Raw genomic sequence first — 26,403 nt, forward strand, 5'->3', positions numbered from 1 at the left:
TTTTAAAATGCATGGCCAAAAATGCTTTTGATTTCTAATTATTAACCATAATCACTGCAACTTGAAAACTTGTCTGCAATATTATCTCTGAAGATGTTAGAAAGTGGACAGTTTGTGATTCATGCCATTAGTGGATGACAGAAGATACTGATATATCAGACACGGAACCTGATCGTTTATATGGCGGGCATCCTAAAATGGAGGGTAGCAAGCTCTTTCAATGTAATCTGAAATATCTGATCCTCCCACACTTTTGTGATGCTCTTCAATTTCCCTCTTAAATCTCTTAATTTTAATCCTTCAGATGAGTTACAAGTGGTTTAGTTTTGTTGTTTTGTTGTTTTGTTTGCTTGTTAAAAACAAGTCATGTCCCTATATAATGCTTTCCACTGCATATTCAATTGTCAGAAATCTTCACCACTGAATTCTGTGAGATGCTGGAGGAACAACTCCAAACAGTAGATCTATTTTGCAACTACAGATAAGCACGGCCACAGCTTGCAAAGCGCTAAGATGAGAAGGATTCATGCTAGGACAAAAGCGAGCAACAAAACACGGTCCCCTGCGATGTTATCTAACATTCTACCTGAAATTCTGCTTTCCTGACCCAAACTCACTTAAATCTTTCCTCTGAACAACTTCATTTAGAGCCACAGAAAAGCTAAACATACCATCTGCCCACTAAAAAGATCTGCATGAAATCTTTAAAAAAAAACAAAACAAAACACACAATAATAATAATTAATGAAAAAATTCAGGTTAATTTCTTAAAGACTTTAAGAATTATCTGTAAAAAATCCTCTAAATGCATAGGTTTAAACTGACAACCTCTTCATTTTTAAATACACCAAAGAGAGGTTTCGTAGTACTCACTAGTACTCTTTTTGGCTCCCAGGACCTGGCCATCTTCAAGAGAGTTTGAGCCCACTGAGGAACTATCCTGACTGTCCTGGTGGGGCAGCTGAAGAAATCCTTCACTGGATTCTGAACGGGTAGGTGTAAGACTTGCAGACTTCTGACGTTCTCGATTAACATCTTTCTTGGATTTCATCAGTTTCCTCATCTTCAGTGTAATCCAGTTGCCCCTTCTGTTAAAAATAATACAGTACGTTTATTTGCATTTGTAATGCATTACTTTGGTCTTCATATTTGTCCTATGTATGAAAGAATACAGAAATCATTCTGTTCCTCTGAAGTTCAAAAAAATCTCATCTTTCAATTGGAACAGAATGGGAAAGTTGTGTTGCAGATATCTATTTGTACACCATATTGTTCCCTACCTTCTAGGTGGAGATGGCTCATAAAATTTATACTGATCCATTATCTTCTCCTCCAATTTCTCCTTCTGTCGCCTTAATTCATTTAGCTTGTCACTGTGAACAGAAATTAATTATAGTGTATGCTTGGAAAATGAATATTTAATGAATATGTAGCACACAATTAGTATGTTCCTCTGGACATCAGCTATCTGAAAGCTGACAGTTTTCATGGGAAATTCTTATCTAACACTATATATAGTGTTAGATATATATATATATATATAGATAGATATAGATATATACAGATATATAGATATATATCTCAAGACAGTGAAATAAAGAAAACAAGCAGCCTTCAGTATGAAAAGAACATCAGCCCTTGTAATACCACTCCCCCCAAAAGGTTTATGTAGGTCATGCCAGGATCATTTACACAAATTTATCCTCTTCTATCAAATTCATTAAAAAGGCTGCGGTTTGCAGACAGTCTAGGATCTTTAAATGAGGAATAAACAACATTTTAATTAGACATGATTTAATCTCTAAGAACGAAAGCAGTCTCACTCATCTTTTAGTTAAAAAACAATGTTCTTAGTATTACTCAGCTGCTGTTCTTGCATGACTTAAGGTTTTGCTTTTTAAAAGAGAAACATGCTATTTATCAGATGTTCATTTCCATATACAACAAGATTTTTTTTTTTTTTTAATTGTAACTGCTCTTATCACAGTAATTTCGTTGTTTTCAAAACTCACATGTACTGCCTTTGCTCTACATGGAAGAGATCCTTGCTTTCCATATTCTGCTCAAGTAATGCTCTATTCTGTAGCATTAATGTCTGAATTTGATCTAGTAGATGTCTGTTTTCCTCCTCCATGTTTCCTTTAAGCTGGCTAAGCAGCTGTTAAAATAAATGAAATGGTATGTGCATACATATATGAGCCTATTTTATACACAGATGAGATTATCAAGAAAACTTAGAGAGGTCTACAATGCATTCACTTCAACAGTCAAACAGAAAACTGAATCATGATTCAACTGATAAGAATTTTAACACTTTAACTCAATACAGCTTTACGCAGCACAAGCCCATTTTTATGATTTCCTATACAGCAGGCAAATTCATTTACCTTCAGATCCACTTCATTATCTATAAACAAGTGATCAATTTTCAAGCACCTCATATTTTATGAATTTATACATAACATTGCGATGATACTGGTCTTAAAAATACAGTGATTTTCACATACCTCACATTGATTACTTATTTTTGTAGATTTAATATCCAGCAGTTGGTACTCTTCTCTGAGTTTAGAGAATTCGGCTTCTAATTGTGTTTGTCCCAGTTTGGAATTGTTCAATAACGTCTTCAAATTCTTATGGTCAGTTTGCAGAACTTCATTCTCTCTCAAGAGTTGATCGTGTGCATGAGCAAGCCTGGAATTAAAAGGTAACATAAAAGAATACATGGAATTTTGATTTCAGGAAATGTATTCAGTAACCCACGCTACCTCAAAACACTGTGCTTCCAGGGCTTGATGCTACCCTCTCAGAATAGGTATAAAATTTCCTTAGCAAGTTCTCTCTAAATCTAATTTCCCACAGGTATGTGTTGTGCAGACCTTCACTGCCCACATCAATACATTTCCCCTATCAGCATCATACTTCCCCTATCAGCATCAACCTGTCATCCCACCCCTTGAGCAACTCACTGTGGGTTGCTCTCTCTACAGCCCCCCATCCACACTACACAGCACTTTGCCTGACATTCTTGTGCTGTAAAGAAAAATTCAGTGTAGTCAGGATAAAATTACCATTCTTTGTGCTTTTTTTTTTCCCCCCCGATTCAGCCTTCCTATTACAGAGCAGAGTTTCTGTAAGGTATGGGTCTTCTATGTTCTGGTGCATGGCATCAGGTATTAAGAAACATGAGTGGATGCAATGCTTGTTTAGACCATGCTGGTGAGCACTCAGAGCTCCACTAGCAAACACATCAGATTTCTGTTTTACCTATCATTTTCATCACGAAGTTTCTTATACTCTGTTGCTACAGTCTCATGTTTTTCGTTTTGCTGCAGCATTTTCTCCTGTTCTGTTTTGAGCACTTTCTCCAATTCTTCCAGCTGCACTTTCTGTTTAAGCAACTGATTGTACCTGCAAACAAAAATCATATTTCTTTTCTACAGAATAATAAGAAAACACAGAAATTTTCTTGAAATGGTGATCTTTCAAATTCTGAAGATCTTATATCTTTGAGTAATGGAAATCATACTAAGAAAGTATACAGCATTTTTTGCTGATAAACCAGTCTTCTAATCTTAACATTCATGTTAGAATTTACCTGTCTTCCAAGTCCTTATGCTCCACCTCCAGATTTTTGTGTGCAGATTTAAGACTTCCATGTTTAGCAATCAGAGACTCATACTCAGATGCTTGGTGCTCATGTAGGTGCTCCAGTTTTTCGTGGTCTTTGAGAAGTGAATCGTACAGTGACTTCAGATCCTCAAGCTCCTTGAGCACACCTTCCTTTTCATTTTCTAAAGCAGACTGTTGAATCAACAGTTGTGCATTCTGATTCATTAGAGATGTACTTTGAGAATTAAGAGTAGAATTTTCAACCTGCAGCCATAAATATTTGACAATAGAAGCAAATTAATTTCTTAGACTGAGTCATCTTGTCTGAAGCCTCCTAATTAAGGGGTTTCTTGAGTGTTCAACTTTGAGTGTTTAACTGTGACCATCTATTTACTCAATTACCTGACGACCTTTAATGACAATACTTTTCTTCTTCTATCTCATTAACTCAAATTTGTACACCCTTAAGAATATTTTGGATCATCAACGATCCTCTACTTATGTAAATCCAGTCTGTGACATTTCTAATATGCAAGTTCCTTTTATTTTGGTATAACTCTTTCCTGTACAGAATCTCTATCCACAAATCTCTACTGTCCCCACAAAATCCTTGCTCTACCCATGTAGACTTCACCATTAGTCTTAAAACATTACCATCCGTTTAACAGAGAGAACTAGCCAGATTCTATTTGAGAAGCTACCAGTTACTGTTCATTTTCCACTACTGTAAACGGCAGCAGCTGATCACCTTATGTGCATGTTGTAGGATCTGACAGAAAGCACTCCTGTGAAGAATACCATTTTTTAAAAGCTATGTCAGAACAGTATTAATATCCATTATACATTTAAGTATTCAACATAAGACATAGAAATCTTTACTTTGCCTATAAAAAATAACCTAATCTTAGATGTATTAAACATATCTAACATACTTGTTATCAGAGCTGTAATATGCTTGTCTCCTCCTCTTTCTTAATCAAAAACAAAAGCAAACAAAAACACTCACTAACTGCCTGAGACTTCTTATATCCTCAAGTTATCTGTTATGGTTAAAAAGAAACCAAGAAAGTCTATCGCTGCAGAACACACTGTTAGTAGGGAACAAATCCCCTTCTGTCAGAATGGAAGCATTCTCTGCTGCAGAAAAAGCTGAGCCTTTAGTGGAAATGAAGTAACATCTGACAGCACATACGTGCTATAAAACTTCACAGACTGAATTCAAAGTTTGACTGAGTTCAGAATTCCCAGTTATTCTTTGACATACCATTTTTCTGATATGTTCTTTAGGGGTAACAGGAGGAATACTAGATTTACAGTTGCTCAGGAACAGCTTCAAGGTAGTCAACAAAGACCAGCCTAGTTCGCATTTCAGGTTAACAGGTACTTTAATTTTCTCGAGCATACTTCAGCTTTTTTTTTTTAATTTAGGTTTATTTGATCACCAACAGATATGAGCAAAACAGCTGAATCCTCAAGGAAGAAGAGGAACTCTTTTCTCATTCTCCTGTCATTCCCATCTAATAACACCACACTGCTTGGTAAGGCTCACAGCAACATTAGAAGCAAAAAGTACTTCCTCTTTCAACTCATTGCTGCAGTACTTGAACTTATCTACAGTTATTACCCTTGCTTATCAGATAAGAAAGGCTTGTGGTGATTTTTCCCATGAGGCAAAAAGGAACCGTGTAAGCTATTCTTGTTATTTTGACAAATGTTATTACAAAATAGCAAAAGTCCTGAATCCCACATATATATCCCCATTTGTCTGATACTCAAAAGATATTTCTACACCCGTGCCCACTAATATTTTAAAAACTAGATGAGACAGACCATATGCACAAAGACTCTGTTTTGTACACAGGCTTGCCTGCCACAATGGGGAGCACTGTGCGCTAATTAGATTTCAATGTGGTAGATGGAAAGTGCATCTGGGGTACAACAGCAGAAGACAGAAAGATGACTCAAGGCATTCACAAAATACATTATTTGTTCACACACATAAGGATTCCTTCACTCATTGATTTCTGCCCACTTTTCATCATTTTTTGGCATCTATCTGTGCTGAACTGCAGACTTTATTAATTTTCCCATTGAGTAGTTTTGATTTTTAGAGCTCCAAAACATACTCAATTCATTAAGAACTGTATTTTATTTATCAGAGGATAAAAAAAGCCCTAAACTATGTATTTGATAACTAACACCTCGCTTTTTCTTTTAGGTATGATTTTTTTTATTTATTTTTAAATTCCAGTTATAAAAATAGAATAACTTAGTAGTCTCTGTGGACACACCATCTACTTCCTTGACCTAATTTAGAATTAAAAAAGAAATAATAATTTTAAAAATATAGATATATATTAAAAGACAGATTAAGAGAACCTACTCTACTCCTGATTATAAAGCCACAAGTTTAAATAGGAGAAACACAAGGGAATAAAAGCAGCTCCTAGAAATTTTGTTCTCCATCATCACTAAATATCATTTGATTGTGCTTAGTGCATATTATTTGCACATTCCTTTCTCTTCCATATGTGCACCAGAAGCAAAACATAACTTACATCATTGCTATTCTGAATTGAATTTATTCCTAAAAAGAAAATAGGAAAATATTACCTGAAGCTTGGCATTTTGGGTTTGTAGAGTTGTGTTTTGCTCCTGTAGAGAGACAGTCTGCCTCTGAAGTGCAAGAATCTGAGTCTGAAGATTGTTATTCTGTGTCTCCAGCTGCTTTAATTGTGTTTTCAGCGCTTGCTTCTCTGCTTGAAGCGTAGCATTCTTTGAGCAACAACAAAAAAGAAACTGAGTTCACAGGTTTTTATGCAACTTTAGAAACAACACTTCCTCTAAATCAAATAAAACAGCCTGATTTACACAACTATGATCCTTTGTACTTCGGCAGCAAGGAAGAGATTTTCAACATTCATAAATATTTACAGAGTGGAATAAAACTGTATCACCTTATATTACAAAAGTAACATACAATGATATTGCTACAGTTGAAGATTGAAATAATGGCTAACTATTATTTTACCAATGGAGAAACGGTAAGGAACTCCCAGTGATGTGTATGTGAAGATTATATGAGGGATTTGTGAGATATCTGCAGATTCAAAAGGGGAAAATTCAGGTATATATATTTTTTTCCCTTTTAAATGCCTGTCAAGTGCTTTACAGCATCACAAGACCCAGCTGTGCTATGCACAACAACACACTCTGTAAATTAGGTGATACACTGCACACTTCTTTAAGAATATCCTTATTCAAATTACTAGAACAGCTCATGACAAACATTTCAAATGAGAATAGCAGAAAAAGCACATCTTACATTCCTTTCCACTTCAATTAATCTGTCTTTAACTTTCAGTAACTCTCTAGTAGTCTCCTGGTTTTCTTTCTCCCACTTATTGACTGGCTGATTTTCTTCTCCCTTTCTCGGAGGAGGATTCTGAACCATTCTTTCCTCTTCTTGTCTTTGTTTGAGAGCTTCATAGTTCTTCTTCACCTGAAATTATTTAGGACAATTTGCATTCAGTTTACAGTTTTCCATTTCCTATATCATATAATATTATACAACCGTACCACTTTCCAGAGTACAAAAAATGCTCTATACCACTGTATTTCTGCGTACGTTTGATGAGATATTGCAAAAATGATGTATGGATACCAATAGCTCAACCATAATAAACAGACAAGTATGACTACAAACCAGCAGGAGACTGTTTTATTTTAGAGCTTTCAGTTGTATCTCTCAGCTTTCATAATGAAGTCCAACAACCAAAGAGACTATTTCTTTTTTTAATAAGTCATTCAGGCTCAAAGTAGTTCAGGAAACATAACTTAACAAAAATTGACTTTTTTTGGCATCCCAAGTCAAACAGACTTCAGAATTTTTCTCTACTTGACATATTCAATGATCTTCAACTTCTTTTCATATGATTTTAATTCTGGACCTGTACTATTGTAGCTTTAAAAAGCAATTACACCTTTGCTCTGCTTTATGCTACCCCAAGGTTACTCATCTTTTTTGCTGTCTTAAACAAAAATACCAAGCAAAGAGTAGAAGCAACAGTAGCTGGAATATGATTCATTTAACCTTACGCAAAAGAAGACATTCTCCTTACTGTTTTAAGCTCCTGACGGAGCTGCTGGTTTAAATTTGTCGATTCTTCTAAACGAGCCTCCAAAGCAGCAATTTTTTCTTCTTTTATTTCAAGAGATTTCTTAAGAGTGGATTCCAATTTTGACTCCAAAAGTTTGTACCTATTCAAAAGCATGCCACAAAAAATATATACATATATATGCTTTTATTTCAACAATTATTTCAGGTTCTTTAAATATTCACAACGTTCTGAAGCAGTAGGCTCAAGGGCAACAGATATACATAAGCAATACTCAGCCACAACAGTAGGGTGCTGACTTTACTGGGAGAATTAGTGTGTGGGTGTGCTGACAGCACCCTTCTTTCTGGCTCCACTCCAGCAAATCCAGCAGGGACAGCAACTGAATTCAAATGTGAAGTATTTGGAGAGCAAGATTTTCATCAATTCCCATTTCCTGCCTGCTCAAATAGAGGAGGCATTAGAGATGGAGAACGGTTCTTTGCAGGTGCATACTCATTTGATGTACGAGTGTGAATTGCTCACTCAGCCCAGTTGCTGCTATTTTAAGACTGTTACCACTCCTGACATGTGAAGAATCCTTTGGTTTTTGTTTTTTTTTTTTGCTGTATTTACAATATTGTACGGCACATAAAGAAACAACTACAAATTTTGGAGAGAAGTGACCAGATTTAAGATATATTGCTTTATAACATGAGATATATTGCTTTGTAACATAGGATACATTGCTTTGTAACAGTATTTCCAGAAACTGTCAGCACAGCATATTCTAATACATTATTAGACCTTTTAGAAAAGAGGATTTTAGAAGGCCACATTCAATCAGTTTTCAACTGTGTGCCTCCAGTGGCGCAGTGGTATGAGGTGCTGCTTGCAATACCGGAGGCCCAGGGTTCGAATCCCCCCTGTGGCGCAAGTGGCAGAAATGCTGCTCTGCTACACAGAAAGGCTCGAATCCCAGGAGTTGGACTCGATGATCTCTAAGGTTCCTTCCAACTCACACAATACTGTGATTCTGTGAACTGTACTGCCACTGTACATGTGTTCAGAATTTGGAAGATATCCCGCTTTAGCCAGCAGTAGGATAAAATAGAAGCAGTCATAAACTCTTTCCTTCTTAATCTCAACTGCTGAAAAATCTCTTGGAGTGAAGAGATTGCAAGAGACTCCTAAATTGACAACAGCATTAGATCTAATCAGGAACTGGAGCAGAAGACCAATGGGCAGAGAATTAGGAAGTAGAAAGCTGTCCAAAAACATTATATAGTAGGATGAGAATTCTAGATTCTAAGGTACAAGAAACAGGCAGTTTATGAAAAAGTAGAACTGATAGCATTTCATCTTTGTGAGCTGAAGCATGTATTCAGCTACAAATACATTCTGTTATTAGAAAGTTATACACTAACACAAAAAAAGAAGGAAAAAGACTATTAAAAGAGACTTAATCTCTAGCATCCCTTTGAATACTTAACAAGAAATGGTACAAATTTCTGTTCTCACTGACATTTGGGTATTTCAGATTAAATGTCTGAATCTACAAATGTTTGCCTAAAGACAGCTGTCATTTGAAAGGTAAGACAAAGGAAAGTGGGAAAGAATTCAAAGCTAATTTATCGAATGGGATCAGCTTAGCCCCAGATAGAAAGATTTTTCTCTAAGTGAGGGGGAAAAAAAAAAAGTGCTTTTACTTTGCAAAATAAAGGGAAGGACAGTTGAAAAGCACGATTTCCAACTAAACTTCCCACTTTTCAAGCTGTTTTTAAAAATACTTCTCATTCAAGAATGTAGAGCTATCTCAAACGGGAAAGAATGTTACTCTGTATAGGTGTTTTTGGAAGTTGTACTACGTGAAAAATAAACCTAAATCTGCTTCCACTTTCTCATAGACAAATTTCTAGGGACTGTTCTTGACACAACTCCTTATTTTGTAAGCTGAGAGAAGAAGATAAAGGACACCAGCAGAAAACAAGAGATGGCAATGGTTCTACGGCACCACCCCACTAAATCAGCTCTGGCAGCAAGAAAAGGAAACTAAAGAAAAAGAAACGTCATTTGGTTGTCTTTCAATACTAAAGGCCCTAAAGCAATCTACATGTTCATGACAATCACTGGCAATAACAGATGATCACGACAACACCTGCTACTATTCACCCCCTGCTTCTGTTGGGTTTTTTTGTTTTGTTTATAAGAAAAGAACAGCATCTTGGAAGAAAGACTGGAAAGATCAGCCAGAATCCCATATCTGCCTGCTTTTCTTCTGTCACAAGTTTTCCCTAAATCCATGCAGGACAAGACAGAATACAACATATCGTAGAGGAAACTGAAACAGATGTCAGGTAGCAGCTGCTTTATGCTGGCAGGCATGGAAGAGTGACAGAGCTCTTGTATGAAGTTTTGCTGACATGCAGACATTCGAGAATTAGAAATCTCTTAGCAAACAAGGAAAGCAAGCAATTTCTTTTTTTTCCACAGATTTTAAGAAAATTACAATGAGTGTACCATGTTTTACTCTCTCTTTCACTTCTTACCTGTCATCACTACTCTGCTCATCACACAAGAGACGCTCTTTGTTTAAGCCTATTTTTTCAAGTTCGTGGGAGAGCTTCTCTAGATTATTATTCATTTGTTGGGTCTTCAGTTTTTCATTCACCAAGTCCTTACACAGAAAAAGATAGTGTTATCATACAAATAAAATAATAGAGTCTTAGTTCTGTCTAGGGACAAATCTTCTATCACCATCTAAAATCTGTCTGTGTCACTAACTTTCCCTTCCTTCCAGTTAATTGTATCAGGCATTCCAATTCAACCAAAATTAGGATTTCATTCAATCCCTTTCTAAATTGATCTTCAACATCAAAATCAAGGGGGTTGATGCATCAGTCCAAACAAACACCAAGATGAAGGATCTGATCAACGTTCATTTAACAAAGGCTCCATAGATGTCTATAAGCACCCTTATAGGTTTCAGTGTAAATATGACTGCATTTATTATTGTTATGCAACTATGTCCCTACTGCAACCCCTAAAATATGCTAACAGTTTACAGATTGAAGCATTCTTTTTTTCCCCCCAAAACATAGATACAAGTCCTCTATACTGTAAAACAGATTACAAGAATGGTAACTACTTTCTATTTACCTCTCGTAAAGTGACAAGGGTTTTCTTATCAATGCTAGCTCTTTTCACAAGTTCTTTATTTTCCATTTCTAGTTCTTTCAGGCGTACACATGACTCCTTATAGACAGCTATTTGTTTAAACAAAGACTTATTTTCCTTCTCCAAATGGTTAATTTTGACATTGTTTTCTTCTAAAGTACTGTCTTTAATTTCTGCTTGTTGTCGAAGTCTCTTATTTTCTTTTTCTAGCTGTTTCTTATCTTTTTCCAGTTGAGAAGTCTCCTGCTCTAACAACTTATTCTCTTTTTCTAGTTGCTCTAGTTGCTTACTAGAAATTACCAGCTCTTCTAAGTTTTTCTGCAGAGTTTGATTTTCAGACTCTAAATCTTCTAATTCACTTTCCAATTGCTGAATTTTCTTATTGCTGTTTTCAAGGGCTTTCTGCAGCCTTTGGTTTTCTGTGTCTAGACCTTGGTAGCTGACTTCTAAGCGTTCGCTTTTCTTAAATGATGCTTTCATGAGTTCAAGGCTCTTTTTAAGCTGCTCCTTTTCACTCTCCAGCTCCTTATTTTCTAATTGTAACTGCGCCATTTTAATGCTTGTACACTTGGAAGATTCAATTCTTCTTCTTAACTCTAAATTTTCTTCATCAAGTTGTGAGTTTTCCTTTTCTAAGGACTCCAGTTGAAACGACAGGTTTTTCAGACTATCCAAAGTTTTTTTCAGCTTTCTGTTTTCTATGTCCAGGTCCGAGTTCTCTTTTTCTAAGGCCTCTATCTTCTCACAAGTGATATTTAAGTTAGCAATTTTTTTCTGTAATAATTCATTTTCCTTCTCCAGACGATGTAGCTCATTCTCAAGTTCTTCTGCTCTCTCTGCTTTCTCTTTATAGAGTTCCATTTCTTTCTTGACTTGTTTTATTTCAAATTCAAGCTTATTTAACTTACTGCTGGTTTCCTTAATAGACTCATAAAGAATTTTGTTTTCCTTTTCAATTTCTTTCATTTGTGCTTCAGCACCGATTTGTGAGCGTTGTCTTAAAGAAGCTATGGTTTGATTTGAACGTTCGTTTTCTTGTTCTAACAGTCTTATCTAATTTAAGGGAAAAACAGACTTTCATAAGCAACATGTCGACAAATAATTATCCCCATACATAAACTGAACACTGCTAAGATACTAGGACTGCACCCTACTGCCTTTTTTTGGCAGGATTTTAAATAAGACTTTACTGATTATTTATTTGCAGCCTTACAGACAGTCCATATGTACACAGGTGACAGCTTGACAAAAAAAGCTGTAAATCAATGAGACTCCTCAAATATTTTCCTCTTAGATTTCTTAGATTTCAGACAACACAAAAATAAAGCACCCAAAACCACACAAAAGTTGTATTTTATCTTAGCTTCATTTCCTTCTCATTTGTGCTTAATCAAATCTAGTTTGTATTTTCCTTAAAATCTGTGATTTCCAGAGAGCTTTTACTAGAAACATAGAAACAAAGAATAAAACTGCAGTCAGGTTCTAAACCAAACTTGAGATGGTAGGAAGTGGGATAAACACGAGTGTCTTTATTTCACTTGGAAAAAGCAGAACTGATCTTCGGGATATGAGGGTGTCCTCTTTACAATCGATCATATCTTCAGAAGAAATATCATCAAGAAGTTGTGAAATTAATAAAAGATAACCACAGTTCTAATTTTGAAGGACTTGATTACTACTAACAACAATTTCCAGAAGTATCCATAACTTGTCTCCTACTAGCTGTTTTCTACCAGTCTTCTGAATTGCTCAGCAAAGAACTGCAAAAGCTCTAACAGGGCCTGCACCCATATGATAATATCAGTACCTTCCCAAATACAGCCCCCATCTTTCATTAAGACACAGATTCCAATTTCTAGCAAGCAAAATAATAAATTCTGCCATCATTTTTGAGCTTTGACTAGCTGGTAGTTCTGGTGCAAGGGATGTTTAGGATCTGTTGTATCCAGATAAGTACGAAGGTAAGTGACACAGACTCAGAAGCAGACCTGCTCAGATACAGGACCCTGCAAGAAGCAGCTGCTACAATTCTCAGTTTCTACTCCAACATTACTCGAAAGTGACCAGCCACCTGAATCCTGTTTTTCTCCGCTGAGAGATGTTTGGCCTAACTCCAAAGCTACCAATTTCCTATTTTGGCTAAGCTACACCCTCTAATTAGCTATAGCAAATACACAGCCCATGAAAACACTAACAAGTCCTAATATTAACAGTAAAGACAGCTAAAAAGTAGTCGTAACTATGACTGGCTGCAGGACTAAAACAAGTTATCACACTGCAGGTATAGCTACATTTACAACTCCTTTATGCTTACAGAGAAATTAAAAAAAAGAGAACAATAAAAGACTTTTAATTAAAAAGATTAAAAAAAAATTAAAAATATTAAAATTAAAAAGAATAAAGACTTTTAATTCTGTTACTCACTTGTCGTTCTAAGTTTTCTCGAACTGTTTCAACTTTCATTTCAAGTTGTTCTTTCTCTTTCATCAAATCCTTAGTTAAATTTTGATTGTTCTGAAGACTCTGTTTCTCTTGGACAATTTCCTTTTCCAGTCCCTCAATCTAGAAAAAAAGAAAGTTTTTCTCTCAGAAAAAGCTGGCTTGCCTTTACTCTGATTTATATGAATAAGGTAAGTTAGAGTAACCTTCTGTTTTGCATCTGGAACAATTCATTTCAATCTACTCCTGAATGACTTCAGGCAGACAAGACATTCTTCTACATTAGCAGAGAAAATGACCTACAAACTACTTTTTCATAGAAAGTATTGGTAATGGCTTTAGATATCCCCCCAAGCATCCATTTTTATTTTATATTTTTTTTAAGTGGAGTTTCTACTGTACCTCCATCACTTCTTCAACTCAGACTTCAGTAGAAATACTTTTAGAAGCCAATTACCTGAATTATACCCTAACTTGCTGTTAAAAATAGCAAGGAATAAAACAATCACAGAAGACTACGGAATAACAAATTCTGTTCTACAAAGTAATTTAGTGATTGAAAATATGCAAAAAGCATGGCATTGATTGTCAGAAATGAATTATACTTCGACTTCGGGTGAGAACACTAATAGTTGACCAGTCTTCTGTTTATTTTCCTTCTGAGATTAAGATTGCCTGACCCCTACGTTAGCAGAGCAGTGTATTGTTTTATGAGGATATTGGCACTTTGCAACACAGAGTTAACTGGCTTGATCACCTCGACAGGAACACAGTCAGACACCATCTGGGAAACAAATTTATCCATAGCCTGCCCAGTACTCTCAGCAGGTCTGTGCAAACTGGGCAGCATGAGTGGGGTTGACACAATCCCTCTGTCTACCTGGTCTTTGTAAGACTCTGTAGTAATGGGTTGCTTTAAAGTGTTTATTATGTTATGCCTCAGAAAATAGCAAGTAAAATTAGGCAATTCATACACAACTCAGAACAGACCGGTGACTACCTTTTTGTTTAGTCTTTGGTTTTCTTTTTCCATTTTCAGAATCCTTGAACTATTGCCTCCTACAGAATCACCCATTGTACTTTGTAGCTCTTCCACTGTTTTTAGCAAGCTTTGGTTTTCCTTTTCCAATTTCAGCAATCTACTTGATGTCAGTTCAGTTACCTCAAGACCAAGTGATTTATGTGACACTGTGACAGAAAAAAAAAAAAAAAAAAAGAAAAAATATTAAAAAAAAAAACAAAAAAAAAAAAACAAAAAAAACAAAAAACAAACAAAAAAAAAAAAGGAGACAAGGTAACTTGTCATTACCTGGAGTCATTCAAGAAAAGACTTGGCATTTTTAGACTTAATGGATCTAGAAGCCTATGATGATCCTGCAGTGCCTTCTAGCTGAATAGACAGCATTACTGACTCATTTTCCTTACCAGAGAACATTACAGATGCAAACAATAAACATCCTACAGAATCTATAGTTCATAATCATGATAGATATTTCCCCAAGATCTCCTCAAATCCTTTGTATGTGATCCAGCAACATGACCGAGCATTCTATAACAGAAGAATCAATATTTTTGCTGCAAGAATTTTTGCAATTATTAAGAAACCTTAGTAAATCTTTCCTAACTTTCAGAGTACTGAGGCAGAATACAGATGTTTGAATACAAATACCATTTAACTACAAGGTATTTCTGGGTTTTACACCCTTTTAATACATGGTCACCTCTGCATGAATATAGAGGCCTGAGTTAAATTTGAAAACAGACAACAACCACACAAAAAAAGAAACAATAACTGAACTTACCTTCAGAATGGTCAGTAAACCTATTTATCTGCTCAAGTTCCCAGCCGAGATGTAGTGATTCATCCATACTTTGTTTCTGAGCCATTTCTAGAGCCATATTTTCCTCCATAAGTTCCTCAATCTTCTTTCTGTCCATATCACGCTCCTTAAAAATTATTTCATGAGTAACTTCAGAAAAAGTTACATCTCAACATACATGAAATTATTTATTATTAAGTATGCAACAGAGAGAAGCACAGTCCCTTTTCTGATTTGCTGACACGCAGTGAGACAAGAAGGACCAGACAAAATTATGGAGGGCATAGAACAGGAGTGTGGACAAACAGCAAAGACAAATATGCAGAGAATAATCTTTTCTCAACATAACCTATGGCAAAGACTCCATTTATTGTTTTTTAAAGCTCACTTCTCTCAGAATATCAGGAAAGGAAGCATACGCAATAAGCACAGCTTGGTGGCACTCACAATTAACAAAAGGACAGTCTAAAGATCAACACTTGTTTCTCTTATAAGACTGCTTCCATGCAAAAAAAGCTGCAGCAGGAACAGGTCCATAATGTAAGAATCTCAACAGTCCCCTTTTCAGCACATTCTACTCTTGTAAGAAAATAAACCGCAGCTATAACTCACTATCAATTTCTGAAAACTTTCATTTATTTTTTTTTTCAGGGAAGAAATGATAAACAGAATGCTTGATTTTTTATTTTTTTTTCCGAGAAAAACCTACTGGAAAATAAGTCACATTATTAATACTAGAATTGGAAACATGAACTGCAAACTCATCTAGGTATTTAAGTGACAAAAACATACCATATCATCCAAAAAACACTGATCCTATCCTCTTACTAATGAGTCTCATCAGCGTAATTTAAGCTGATTAAACATTTTGGAAGAGCACTGCTCTTTGCAATTTTCATTTCCCTACGCAGAATCATGACTACTGTAGCAAACCTGATCAGAAAAAGATTAGTAAATCACGACATAGCTTACTCTTCTCCCACACCATTGTGACAAGAACACCTTTTATTAAAAATTATAAATAAAACTCTAAGGTTTTTAGTAGTTCTTTTTCATTGTCCAGTTACACTTACCATCTCCATTTCATGTAGTTTAGCTTTTAATTGTAGGTTCTCTTTTTCTACCACATGTAGTTTATCAGAACGGCATTGCAACGCCTTCACTTGATCCTCAAACATTCTCTTTGTTTCTAGCATCACTTGATTGTCTTCCATTAACTCCTACATGAAAAACAAACAGAATAAAATTACTGTTATTAATATAAAATTGACACACATCACACCTAGTTTTAGAAATGTTTTACTGCTGAATATTCATTTGAGAGCTGTAACAGACCCTTTAAAAACAGATTAACAGCAATTACACATAACTGTGAATGACAGACAATATTTCAAAGTTAAGCGTGCAATCACCTACTAAATCTGAAAGACAGATCACTGAAGATAATAAATGCTAACCTTTGAACTCCTACCTACAAAAATATTAGCTTATTATGGAGCAAACCTAACTAATTAACAACTGTCTCTATCCAAGTATGCCTGAAAAAATAAAAATTAAAAAAAAAAAAATCAGACAGATTACAGGCTACAGAACATGTAAACAAATTTTAGTTTTTTTATTAACTCAAACCGCATATGAAAATGGAATTCTTACTGTTCCTACTTGTGCATGATGAGGTTTAGTTTTAGGACTCTAATTTTAAGAAAGATATGAATGAGCACAGAACCCAGAGAATGGAAAAAAATACCTTGTAAGGCAGAATGCTGTCAGGTGTTAAAACACATAGAACTGTGACAGAACATGTGATATGTCACAGACTTCAAAGAAGCAAAAGACTGCTACAAAAGGCTGTGGACACTTTACTTATGAGGGCTTAAAGAACAGATGAACACCAAACCTTTGTTTGGAGTGGTATGGAAATGTAAGAAATACTCAGGATGTTTAAAGTGGGGCTGAATGTGATCCTGAGATTCCCATCTAGTTCTGTAATTTTAAGAGTCTACATTAAATGAAGAACTAATCTTGAACAATATTGTGCAACTATGTAGTTTTACCTAATATCTGTTTGGCTTTTCAGTCATTTTTACCTTAAAGAAAGATTTTAAACTAGTATCCAAATGTTACTTTTTCCAAATAAACAAATCTTCACTTCCATTTAGTTCTTCCTTCTTTCCTAAGAGTCAAGTTTTTTAATGCCCACCTTGAAATTTTAAGTTTTGACTCCCACAAATGATTGTTCCATTAAAAAATTCTGCCACCTTTGTATTTGCCCGATAAATTTGCTACAATTATTTGATTTCTAAACTAATTCTTCCTAGGGGGGTAAGTACCTCCAGCACAGTGTCAATGAATCTTTTTCAGTGCATTGTATCCATGGGATCTTGTCATTGCATACTCATTTAATGTTTGCTGTGCCACCAGTATTTCTTCGGCACTTAACACTTACCTTCTCTTTGGAGATGTACGGAGGAGAAAAAATTTACTACATTTTTAATATACTGTTTAATCAGCACCTCGACTTAGTTTCTCAACAGCTAATATGTAAATAGTCTCTCCTATTGGTCTTGTGAGTTTAAAGCTATGGTGAATACTGCTGACTTCAAATCACAGAATCATAAAAGTCACAGAATCAAAGTTCCTAACATCCAAACAGAATCTCCCCTGGCACAACTTATGGCCATAATGAAAATGTGTGGGATTAGACACAGGGACTCTCACATAAGAACTGTACTTTACCATATAAGACTGACTACTACATATCCCAGAGCTAAAAGCTACAAGACTGTTCCACATCTCAACATTTAAGTGATCAAAACAACTTTTAAAGAGTTATAGCAAACAAAATAATGATGGCTAGTCAGTATTTTCGCAACATAACATACCTCCACTCTAGCTTTGTAGAATTCCATATCGTGCAGCCTCTCTTTGTACCGGCTGACTTCACTTTCGAGCTTGTCAACTCGAATTGCCTTCTCACGAAGAATATCTAATTCATCTCTATAAACTCTGGCAGAACGTGCATCTGAGAATAAATTCTTATTCTAGAAAAAACAGAAATGACATGCAGTACAATAGGACACAAACTTTTTTTTTTCCCCCCCTACACATTGATTCATAAGATTCGCTTCCAAGCTGATGTTGGCTGGTATGCCAGTGAGGCCATTTGTTATTTATAATTTGTACACAATTTAGGAATTCAGTCACAGAATACTTTCACAAATGCTCCTAGATTTGAAAGGAAAATGACCACTTCTGTGTTCAAATCTCGCGTTCCTAAATGGATAAATTCTAATCTATGGTTGTGAGTAATTAATGTCTAGCACTGAACTAGATCAATATTTATTTGCCAAAAATATAAAATAATAACAATTTAATAAATAAAAATAAACAACTGTAGACTGCTTATCCAATTCATTGAAAAAGATATATCTGGTATTTAATATAGACAATTCACAGTAGAGGCAATAGCAAAAACATTTGTCAAACGTTCACTTTTTATATAAACTCTCCAAAGTTTATGTCTGTTTCAGAATAAGTACCTCAGAAGGAGAAACAAACTTGTAAGCTTTGCTACTTCACACATTTATCATAGCTATGTGAGCAGCATAACGTATTTCCAAGAGAAATGTGCTGGCCTTTTTCAAGCTTTTCTAATTTTCAGAACACTTCCTTGACCACTAAGCTAATATTATCAAATGGTCCTCAATAATCACATCAACTCAGATTTTAAGAACAAAGGAATTGTATGCTTTCCTTCACTATCAACGTAGGTCCAAGGTATAAAGAAAAACAGTCAAAATTTGAATGTACTGTTTTTGAGGGAAAAAAAAACAAAACATCAGAAATCCAGCACAGGCACTCTTACAGGACATATTAGTTGCAAATATCTTGAACACTGAAGTGAAAAAACATCAGAGAAGAAATGGTAACCTAATGCAGAATCTTTTACCAGCACACCAGACTCAACAAAGAAGCAAACTATTCGTGTTCAGAGTGGAGTTTAAACAAGGCAATAGATTGACAAAGCCCATACCTCCTGCTGAAGCCTCCTTAGTTCAGTTTCTACCCGTTCAAGTTCTTGTTTATAGTCAAGAAATTGCTCATTCTTTTCCTCACTTCAAAAGATAAAACACAAAACACAGTGAAAGATGACTGAAGAGCTTAATAGCCATCACTCTTTACTGATATTTCCATTATTGAATCCAGGATCTCATGAACACATCAGTGTGTAAAACTTTGGTACGCCACCATGCTTCTGGTATTCTCCAGCATTTAGAGTGTATTTAATCTTTTTAATTTAGACAGGCTTTTTATCATCCTTAATAACCTTGTTCACTAAGATCTCTCATTCATGCAGGGCAGAAAGATTAAAGGATATAGAATTCCCATAACAAGCATTTTTGTTTAAGAAAAAAAAAAGTGGGAAAAGATAGTGCACATTTTTGTGCAAATAAGAACTGAGGTTTTAGTATGCCATTACTCACTAAAAAAGTTACTACTTAATAATCTGGCATTATGAAAATCAGCCTCCTGCATAATGACTTTTAGTTCCATGGAGACAATGCAGTGCTGGCCTTAGTTTATTCAGAAGCTCATAATAAAAACAGTTTGATTTAGAATACTCCTTTTCTTATAGGACTCATATCCTTAACTTCCAGCTAACAATTCTCAGTGCTCAGGAAATGAGTTCTTCGAGCAGTGAGTAATTAAAAGAGAAATCTCATTTTCTTAGGGACACAGAATACATAACGTTCAATATTCGTTTCTGTCAAGACCAACAGCGTTCGCTATTGAAAAAATTACAAAAAAAAAAAAAAAAAAAAAAGCCATTTCCAAAACTGCCTATAGTTAAAGGTATACTGCATATTCAAATGTGTAGCTATATCATTAAGCATTTTGGAATTCAAATATGAAACAGAAGTATTAAATTGGGAAATAAAGGAAGATATAGCACAGTCTACAAATAATTTTGGAAAGAATTCTCACTTTTGTTTTTAAAAGAACTATAATGCTTGCTTGTAAAAATAAGTAAATCTCACAATGAATGACCTTTTTGCAACCATACAATTTCAAGGTCTTTAGCAGCCTTTGGATAGGCAGGGGTTCATTTTATACAGCTTGCTGCAACACTGGATATCAAAGTTTTCCCACTGACATACATGTTCAGAAACCACACGGAAGTATAAATGTATTCCATATTATGTTGGGTTACTGTAACTTTACTATCAACATTCATATTCCTGGTGTTATTGTTCAACATGGAAATATGGAAAATTAGGTGTTTCAATTCAATTCAATTCAATTCTGGAGATTCTAGATCACATGCCTCAAATCACTCTTTGGATTCAAATGTTGGTATATGGTACTGCAGAGGAAAATAAGCTTAACAGATCTCTCACATGAAATTCTATTTGCTACAGTGTATATTAAACCAGGTTTACTGCCAAAACCGGGTTATAAATAAATTCAAAGCTTACTATTTTCAACCCTGGAATAAATCTAGTTTTAAGCTTATCAGCAGCGTTTAACAACAAATGCTATAGATTGAAGTCAATTTATCAAAGTCTAGTCTTTTAGATGTCCTGCTACTTGTAAAGGAAATTTCTTGAGGAACTGAATTGGAGTGCAAAATGTGAAATATTCTCAGCCATCACCATTGTCCTAATTGCATGCTTCAGCTACAGGCTAGAGAGGATTGTACTAAATTATACAGAACATACCAGTGTTCACTGTTTAGACTATCTATTAACCGTCAATCAAACTAATAACAGCAATTTTTTCACTAATTTTCTTGGTGCAGCTGTTTATAGAATATATTGGGCGGGCTCGTTTCACTAGGCACATAATAACACAGACATCAGAAAGAAAAAAGAGCCACATCTTTTTGTCCTCTGTTCTCCATGAAAGCTGAGATGTGGTGGGGGGAAGGGGATTCTCTGCATAAATCAACTAGATACTTAAACCAGCCAACTAGAGATAATCTGATCAACAAACTCCAGTAAAAGCAGAACAGTGAGCTGTAATTTCGACTTATGTTACTTTCAACTCTATTTAATTTTACCTGTCTCCTCTCTCCACTTGATGTGTGAGATTAAAAATCTCTAATTATGCTGTTTCCATTAGATGCAAATTACCTACTACACATATTAAATCTCTACAAATTTAACATCTGTAATTTTAAGTTCAAACTGCATGTGTTTAATTCCACAAAAATACACTGTTATACAGAATCAGATTCTCCCCCTGGCCTGCTGTTTTTCTGCTTAGGGAACATCACTACTACTCAGCTTTGTTCCACTTGTTCCTCGATTCTAAGGACAGTAAGTATATCTTGATAAGTACTAAAGCAGTTGTCCTTCATGAAAAAGACAACAGATCTTTGCTACAGTTGGATTGATTTTTTTTTATTTTTTTTTTATTTATTTATTTTTTTTTTTAACATCACTTGGACTAGGTGAAGGGGAATTTACCCTCCAGCTCTAGAACCACCACTAGGGGGAGAAGGCAGCAATCCCCAACTAGATGAAGGTAACAACTTGGAACCTAATAATCTTTATTGACTCAACCTGAAACATTCTGTTCATATTACAAATTACATCTTCCATAGCCACAAACACCTCCTGCCAGTGAACTGCATCCAGGTTTCCAACAGGTAAAGAGACTTACTGGAATTTGGTTTGTTTTATTTCCTCTACAGACTGGCAACGCAAACAAGAATAAGGAAGAGTTCTAAGAGGTGTGAGCAAACAAATGCTGTGCAGACAAACACACACAACGAAATTCTAATGAATGATTCTTCTAATCTCCAACAAACTACATGTTTCATAAACTGTCATGGTGACATAAACAAAGAATAAATCACAAATAACCATTTCTTACTGTATTTCTAAAAAGAATGAATTAATTATGCAACAGATAGCACTGCAGTGATTCCCTGTCTCCTTGTGAATGTGAAGTTTTGCCACTAATCCTCCAGTAATTGAGTTGCAACTGCAGCTGAGGCAATTTTAAGCATGTCACATTACTGTCTCAAAAACACACATGAACACACACACATTAAAGCCACACTCAAGCATAGATTATATCTCAAGAACAACAGAGGAAGCATAAATGGACCTTGCCTCAGAAATTACACTACAGACACGGTGTGTAAAAGAAAAAGGCAGTGCAGCGTTAGATAGGCTGTGCAATATTAAAACACACAGCTGTTTGTGCACAAACATGTTTATGTGCTAGAAATATGCCCCCTGGGGTACAACAAAAAAGGCATTTTAAACTTCATTCTAACATCTGAAAGAAAGAATATGCATGTATCACAGTATCACAGTATCGTGCGAGTTGGAAGGGACCTTAGAGATCATCGAGTCCAACTCCCGGGTTTCGAGCCCTCTGTGTAGTGAAGCGGCACTTCTACCCCTTGTGCCACAGGGGAGATTCGAACCCCAGGCCACCGGTGTTGCAAGCAGCAATTCTACCATTGCGCCACCGGGGTAGAGTACTACTATCATGTGACATCAAAAATGATTAAAAATTAACAACTTTCAGCACATAACTGCAGCCTACAGGTACTCACATCTCTTGCCTAAGCCTTCTTATCTTTGCTTTGGCATCTGCTAGCTCAACTGACAGGTGCTGTTTGCTTTCTGTGTGTTTCAAGCCAGGAGATCCACAAGGTGATTGTGCTGCTGATGCCTGAGGTAGCAAATGGAGAGTGTCCCGATCTTCTGATAGTTCTATGATAGTCTAAAAAATAAAGTATAGGAAAAAAAAAGCTATAAGCCCTTTACACACCTCTATATGTAAAGCAAATTATGAATAGTCACAGATACTTAACAGTATTGATTAGCTATTGTAAAACTCATCAAATACAGCAGTAACCTTTTAGTGACTGCCATGCACACTGATGGGTCACTGATTCCTGGCAACTTTACAGATGCAGCTCTGGCTTTTCTGCTTGTAACTGTAAAAGCGCTCTAACATTCATGTAAACTGACGATATGATAAAGATCAGCTGCTACTTTCTCCTCAGCTTTGTCACAATATTCAACAAAAAGTATGCAGATGGTAACTACTTAAAGCAACATCTTGGCAGCAAGGAGTCCTTGCTTTTGTACACTAATGGAACAGATATTAAAGTGTTCTAAAAACAGTAATCCTCTCCATTTTCAAAAATCTTTTCTTATGTTTCTCTTAAGCAATAAAGCACATCTGTACCTCTAAGTGCTCATCTCTTTCATCTACAAGTCTTCTCAAATGTAATGTCATATTTTTCAAAAGAGGTTCAACAGAGTCTTGTGTAAATACAATAACATCCATCCACTGCAAATCAAACACATTTTCCTGGTTCTGAGTTACCTACAAAGAATGAAACAGGAGAAAAAGAAGGCACACCTTTCCAATTGTACCAGTTTAAAAACAAACAAACAAACAAAAAAACAACAAAAAAAAACAAAGCTGAAACTATACGGGCTAAATTCTCAAGCAAGACATAGAAAAAAAAAGACAAATGTTTAAAATACATTAGGTTGTATGCCCTGGAATAGCTTCTTATCTACCTGAAAGTAGTAACTTGCATTTCTGGCAAAATAAAAAGCAAAAAGTGTCTATGAGATACTGCCACATAGGAGATTCATTTTTTATTTAGTAATTTCCATGTGACATTCTCATTAAGCTCAGTTTGTCAGACATCTAAAAATCTCTTGGAGCGACATACTTGCGCCTAAGTACAGCTCTAAACACATAACCCACAGGAATTTGATCACAGATCTTTTTCTGAAGCAAGCTGAAATATAAAGACATTTTTTGCTCACTAAAAACAGCAGACAGACAAATGTTCTATTTGATTTTCCTGTTTCTGAACAAGCATAATAAGCACTCTTACAACATATGCCACCTCTAAAAAAATGAAAAGCATAAAAATAACAATATACCTCTTGAATATGGGCTGCAACAGCTGCTCTTGTGTCAAAATCCAGATGTTGGATTCTTTCAATGAATTCTTCCTTTTTCTGACACTAAAAAAATATTTATATACATTAAAGCCCATTTATATAAAATCCTAAGTATTTTGATTCCTCCTTTGAATTTTTAAGAACGAAGAGTAATGAAGCTGAAATTCCAGTAATCACATCACTAAATTATTATCCAATAATTTTCTTGATCAGTAAGTATTTGGTTTATGCTATGCTGTAATAATTACAATAACTTTCAACATGAACAAAATGATAAAGAAAAAGAACACCCACTGCTATGGGGGCAAGGAAGAAGTTTCTTAAAATAGCTATTTGTTCCACAATCACTTTCTTAGTGTCCTCTTTTTAACACATCGCTTACCTAAGTTGTTAAAAATACATGATTAATCTATTTTTTCAGCTTAATTAGCTGAATGGTGCAAGCCTTCTTAATAAGAACTGCAGTCCATTAGAAGAGTCTACTGAATGTGTGATCATAGGAGCAGCATATCTTAGAAATATTTCCACCTTGTCATCTGTCCTGCACTGTCATTACTCATACTCATCTCAGTGCACAAAGCAGGTGTTCTCTATGTGAGGGACCTAACCTATCTCCACGAACCAAGAACTACCAGGAGATAACTAACTTGATACAAATTTATATCTCATGTGCCTTGTAGACCACTCACTGCTGAGCCTACTAAACATACAGCACAGACCCTCAGGGAGAACCAATCTTCAGAGTTTGGGTTAGCACATTCTAGAAGATAAAGGCTACAGTTACAACCTGTAACAACTTCAATAACAAAACAGTGCAAAGGGAGACAGTGCTAAAAAGATTGACACATTCTTGCTTGACAAGACACATCTGAGTAAGTGTAACTGAATGTCTTCACACACAGTTGATACAATGTGCCCTCGTGCAATAAAGATCACACACACCTGCATACATCATCTCCCCACCTAAGAGAACTAATAATATGAGTAACAACTTGAAAGGACTGTTTTGGTTTGATATTTCAGGCCTCTTCTTTTTTAAATCCTAAGCAGGCACAAATAACTACAGTTGAAGTTCACTGCTACAGACTCAGAACTCACTTCCAAAGACTAAGTGGGCCCCCCCCAATTTTGGTTTTAGTCCACCATGTTTAAAACCAGTACAAAGCAACAGTTAACCCTGCTAGAATATTCTAGATCTATTCTAATCTATTCTAGATCTAGATCTAATGCAAAGCCATTCCCTCACTCAGCTTAGTTTACAAATTAATGAAAAATAAACAGAGTAGAAAGACTGAATGCAGCAAGATATAACTGTAAGGCAACTCTTCACTACTTTATTTATCAGTTTCTTCCTTTCTTTACAGTACCGAAGGTGAGTACAACTACAATTAATGAACCATTCCAAATCTTACAAAGTTGCCATATACAATAAGACATAGGAGATGCAGAGTTGTAGCCACTTCAGCTGTCAGAACATCCTGATTGTCAAAGGAAGTAATACCATCATTAGAGAAATGTAGGCTACAGTTACATGCAACCTCAGGTATTAAAGTAATAGGATAAGAAAACGTTAACACAAACTATTCCATACAAACAAACATCATTTTTGAAGCTTACCTGAACAGCACAACCAAGTAGAAGCAGGAGTATTTTATTTATTTCAATAGTACCTGGCTCTAAGTAGAAAGAAAAAAAAAATGGTAAACTGAAGCTCAGAAAACATGAGCTTTTCTTACTATTTTCTTATAAATTTCATTATCCCAACTTAGAAAACAAAGCCAAAGAAAACCCCATCTTTCCAGCTTTCAACTTTGACCTTTTTTGCCATTTAACTACCGATTTACTGCTTACAAATAGTTTAACATGCATGATAGAAAAAGCAACATTTCAGGTCTTCACAGAGCAAAACCTGTTTAGTTTTTTAAACCTGCTTTCCCACTAAATCTGATTTTTAAGCAAATTCATGGATTCTTTTAAAAACCTTAGGAATGTCTGGAATCAAAGCCTAAAAACACAAGGTTGGAACAAAAGAGGCCACATTCACACCTAGTAGTGCATGTGACAGATTACAGTACTTACACATATAAAAATGCCACAACCTCAGAAGCAAAAGCAGCAACAATCAAGAGCCGAAAGTAAAAGTCAAGAAAATTAAATCAAAATATCTACATAAATGGTATATATGCATGTAAGATATGGAAAGTATCAGGGTTATGAGCCCTGGAATTGAGATGAGAGCTAACACAGATGGTTCTTTTTGCTAATGAGAAAAATCTTGTCTCATATATACTGATGCATGGCATGTAA

The 26,403-nt window shown here is 35.4% G+C and overlaps 1 protein-coding gene across 14 annotated transcripts in view; it reads right to left on the reverse strand.

Moving 5' to 3' along the window:
- Positions 1-26,403, reverse strand: part of CCDC88A (coiled-coil domain containing 88A) — a 71,285-nt gene that overhangs the window by 19,096 nt on the left and 25,786 nt on the right. For all 14 annotated transcript variants that reach the window (XM_072333685.1, XM_072333680.1, XM_072333686.1 and 11 more), the window contains 21 exons: positions 25,714-25,772; positions 24,076-24,159; positions 23,360-23,500; positions 22,719-22,888; positions 19,179-19,260; positions 18,028-18,186; positions 16,219-16,365; positions 15,128-15,272; positions 14,326-14,513; positions 13,311-13,448; positions 10,869-11,939; positions 10,259-10,386; positions 7,734-7,872; positions 6,938-7,114; positions 6,226-6,387; positions 3,599-3,876; positions 3,268-3,411; positions 2,508-2,694; positions 2,013-2,158; positions 1,281-1,373; positions 874-1,088 (listed from right to left, as the gene is read on the reverse strand). In XM_072333685.1, the coding sequence (XP_072189786.1) occupies positions 874-1,088; positions 1,281-1,373; positions 2,013-2,158; positions 2,508-2,694; positions 3,268-3,411; positions 3,599-3,876; positions 6,226-6,387; positions 6,938-7,114; positions 7,734-7,872; positions 10,259-10,386; positions 10,869-11,939; positions 13,311-13,448; positions 14,326-14,513; positions 15,128-15,272; positions 16,219-16,365; positions 18,028-18,186; positions 19,179-19,260; positions 22,719-22,888; positions 23,360-23,500; positions 24,076-24,159; positions 25,714-25,772 (4,053 nt within the window). The remainder of the gene's footprint in view (positions 1-873; positions 1,089-1,280; positions 1,374-2,012; positions 2,159-2,507; positions 2,695-3,267; positions 3,412-3,598; positions 3,877-6,225; positions 6,388-6,937; positions 7,115-7,733; positions 7,873-10,258; positions 10,387-10,868; positions 11,940-13,310; positions 13,449-14,325; positions 14,514-15,127; positions 15,273-16,218; positions 16,366-18,027; positions 18,187-19,178; positions 19,261-22,718; positions 22,889-23,359; positions 23,501-24,075; positions 24,160-25,713; positions 25,773-26,403) is intronic.

Source organism: Excalfactoria chinensis, chromosome 3 (assembly GCF_039878825.1).
Source record: "Excalfactoria chinensis isolate bCotChi1 chromosome 3, bCotChi1.hap2, whole genome shotgun sequence".
NCBI classification, from domain to species: domain Eukaryota; kingdom Metazoa; phylum Chordata; class Aves; order Galliformes; family Phasianidae; genus Excalfactoria; species Excalfactoria chinensis.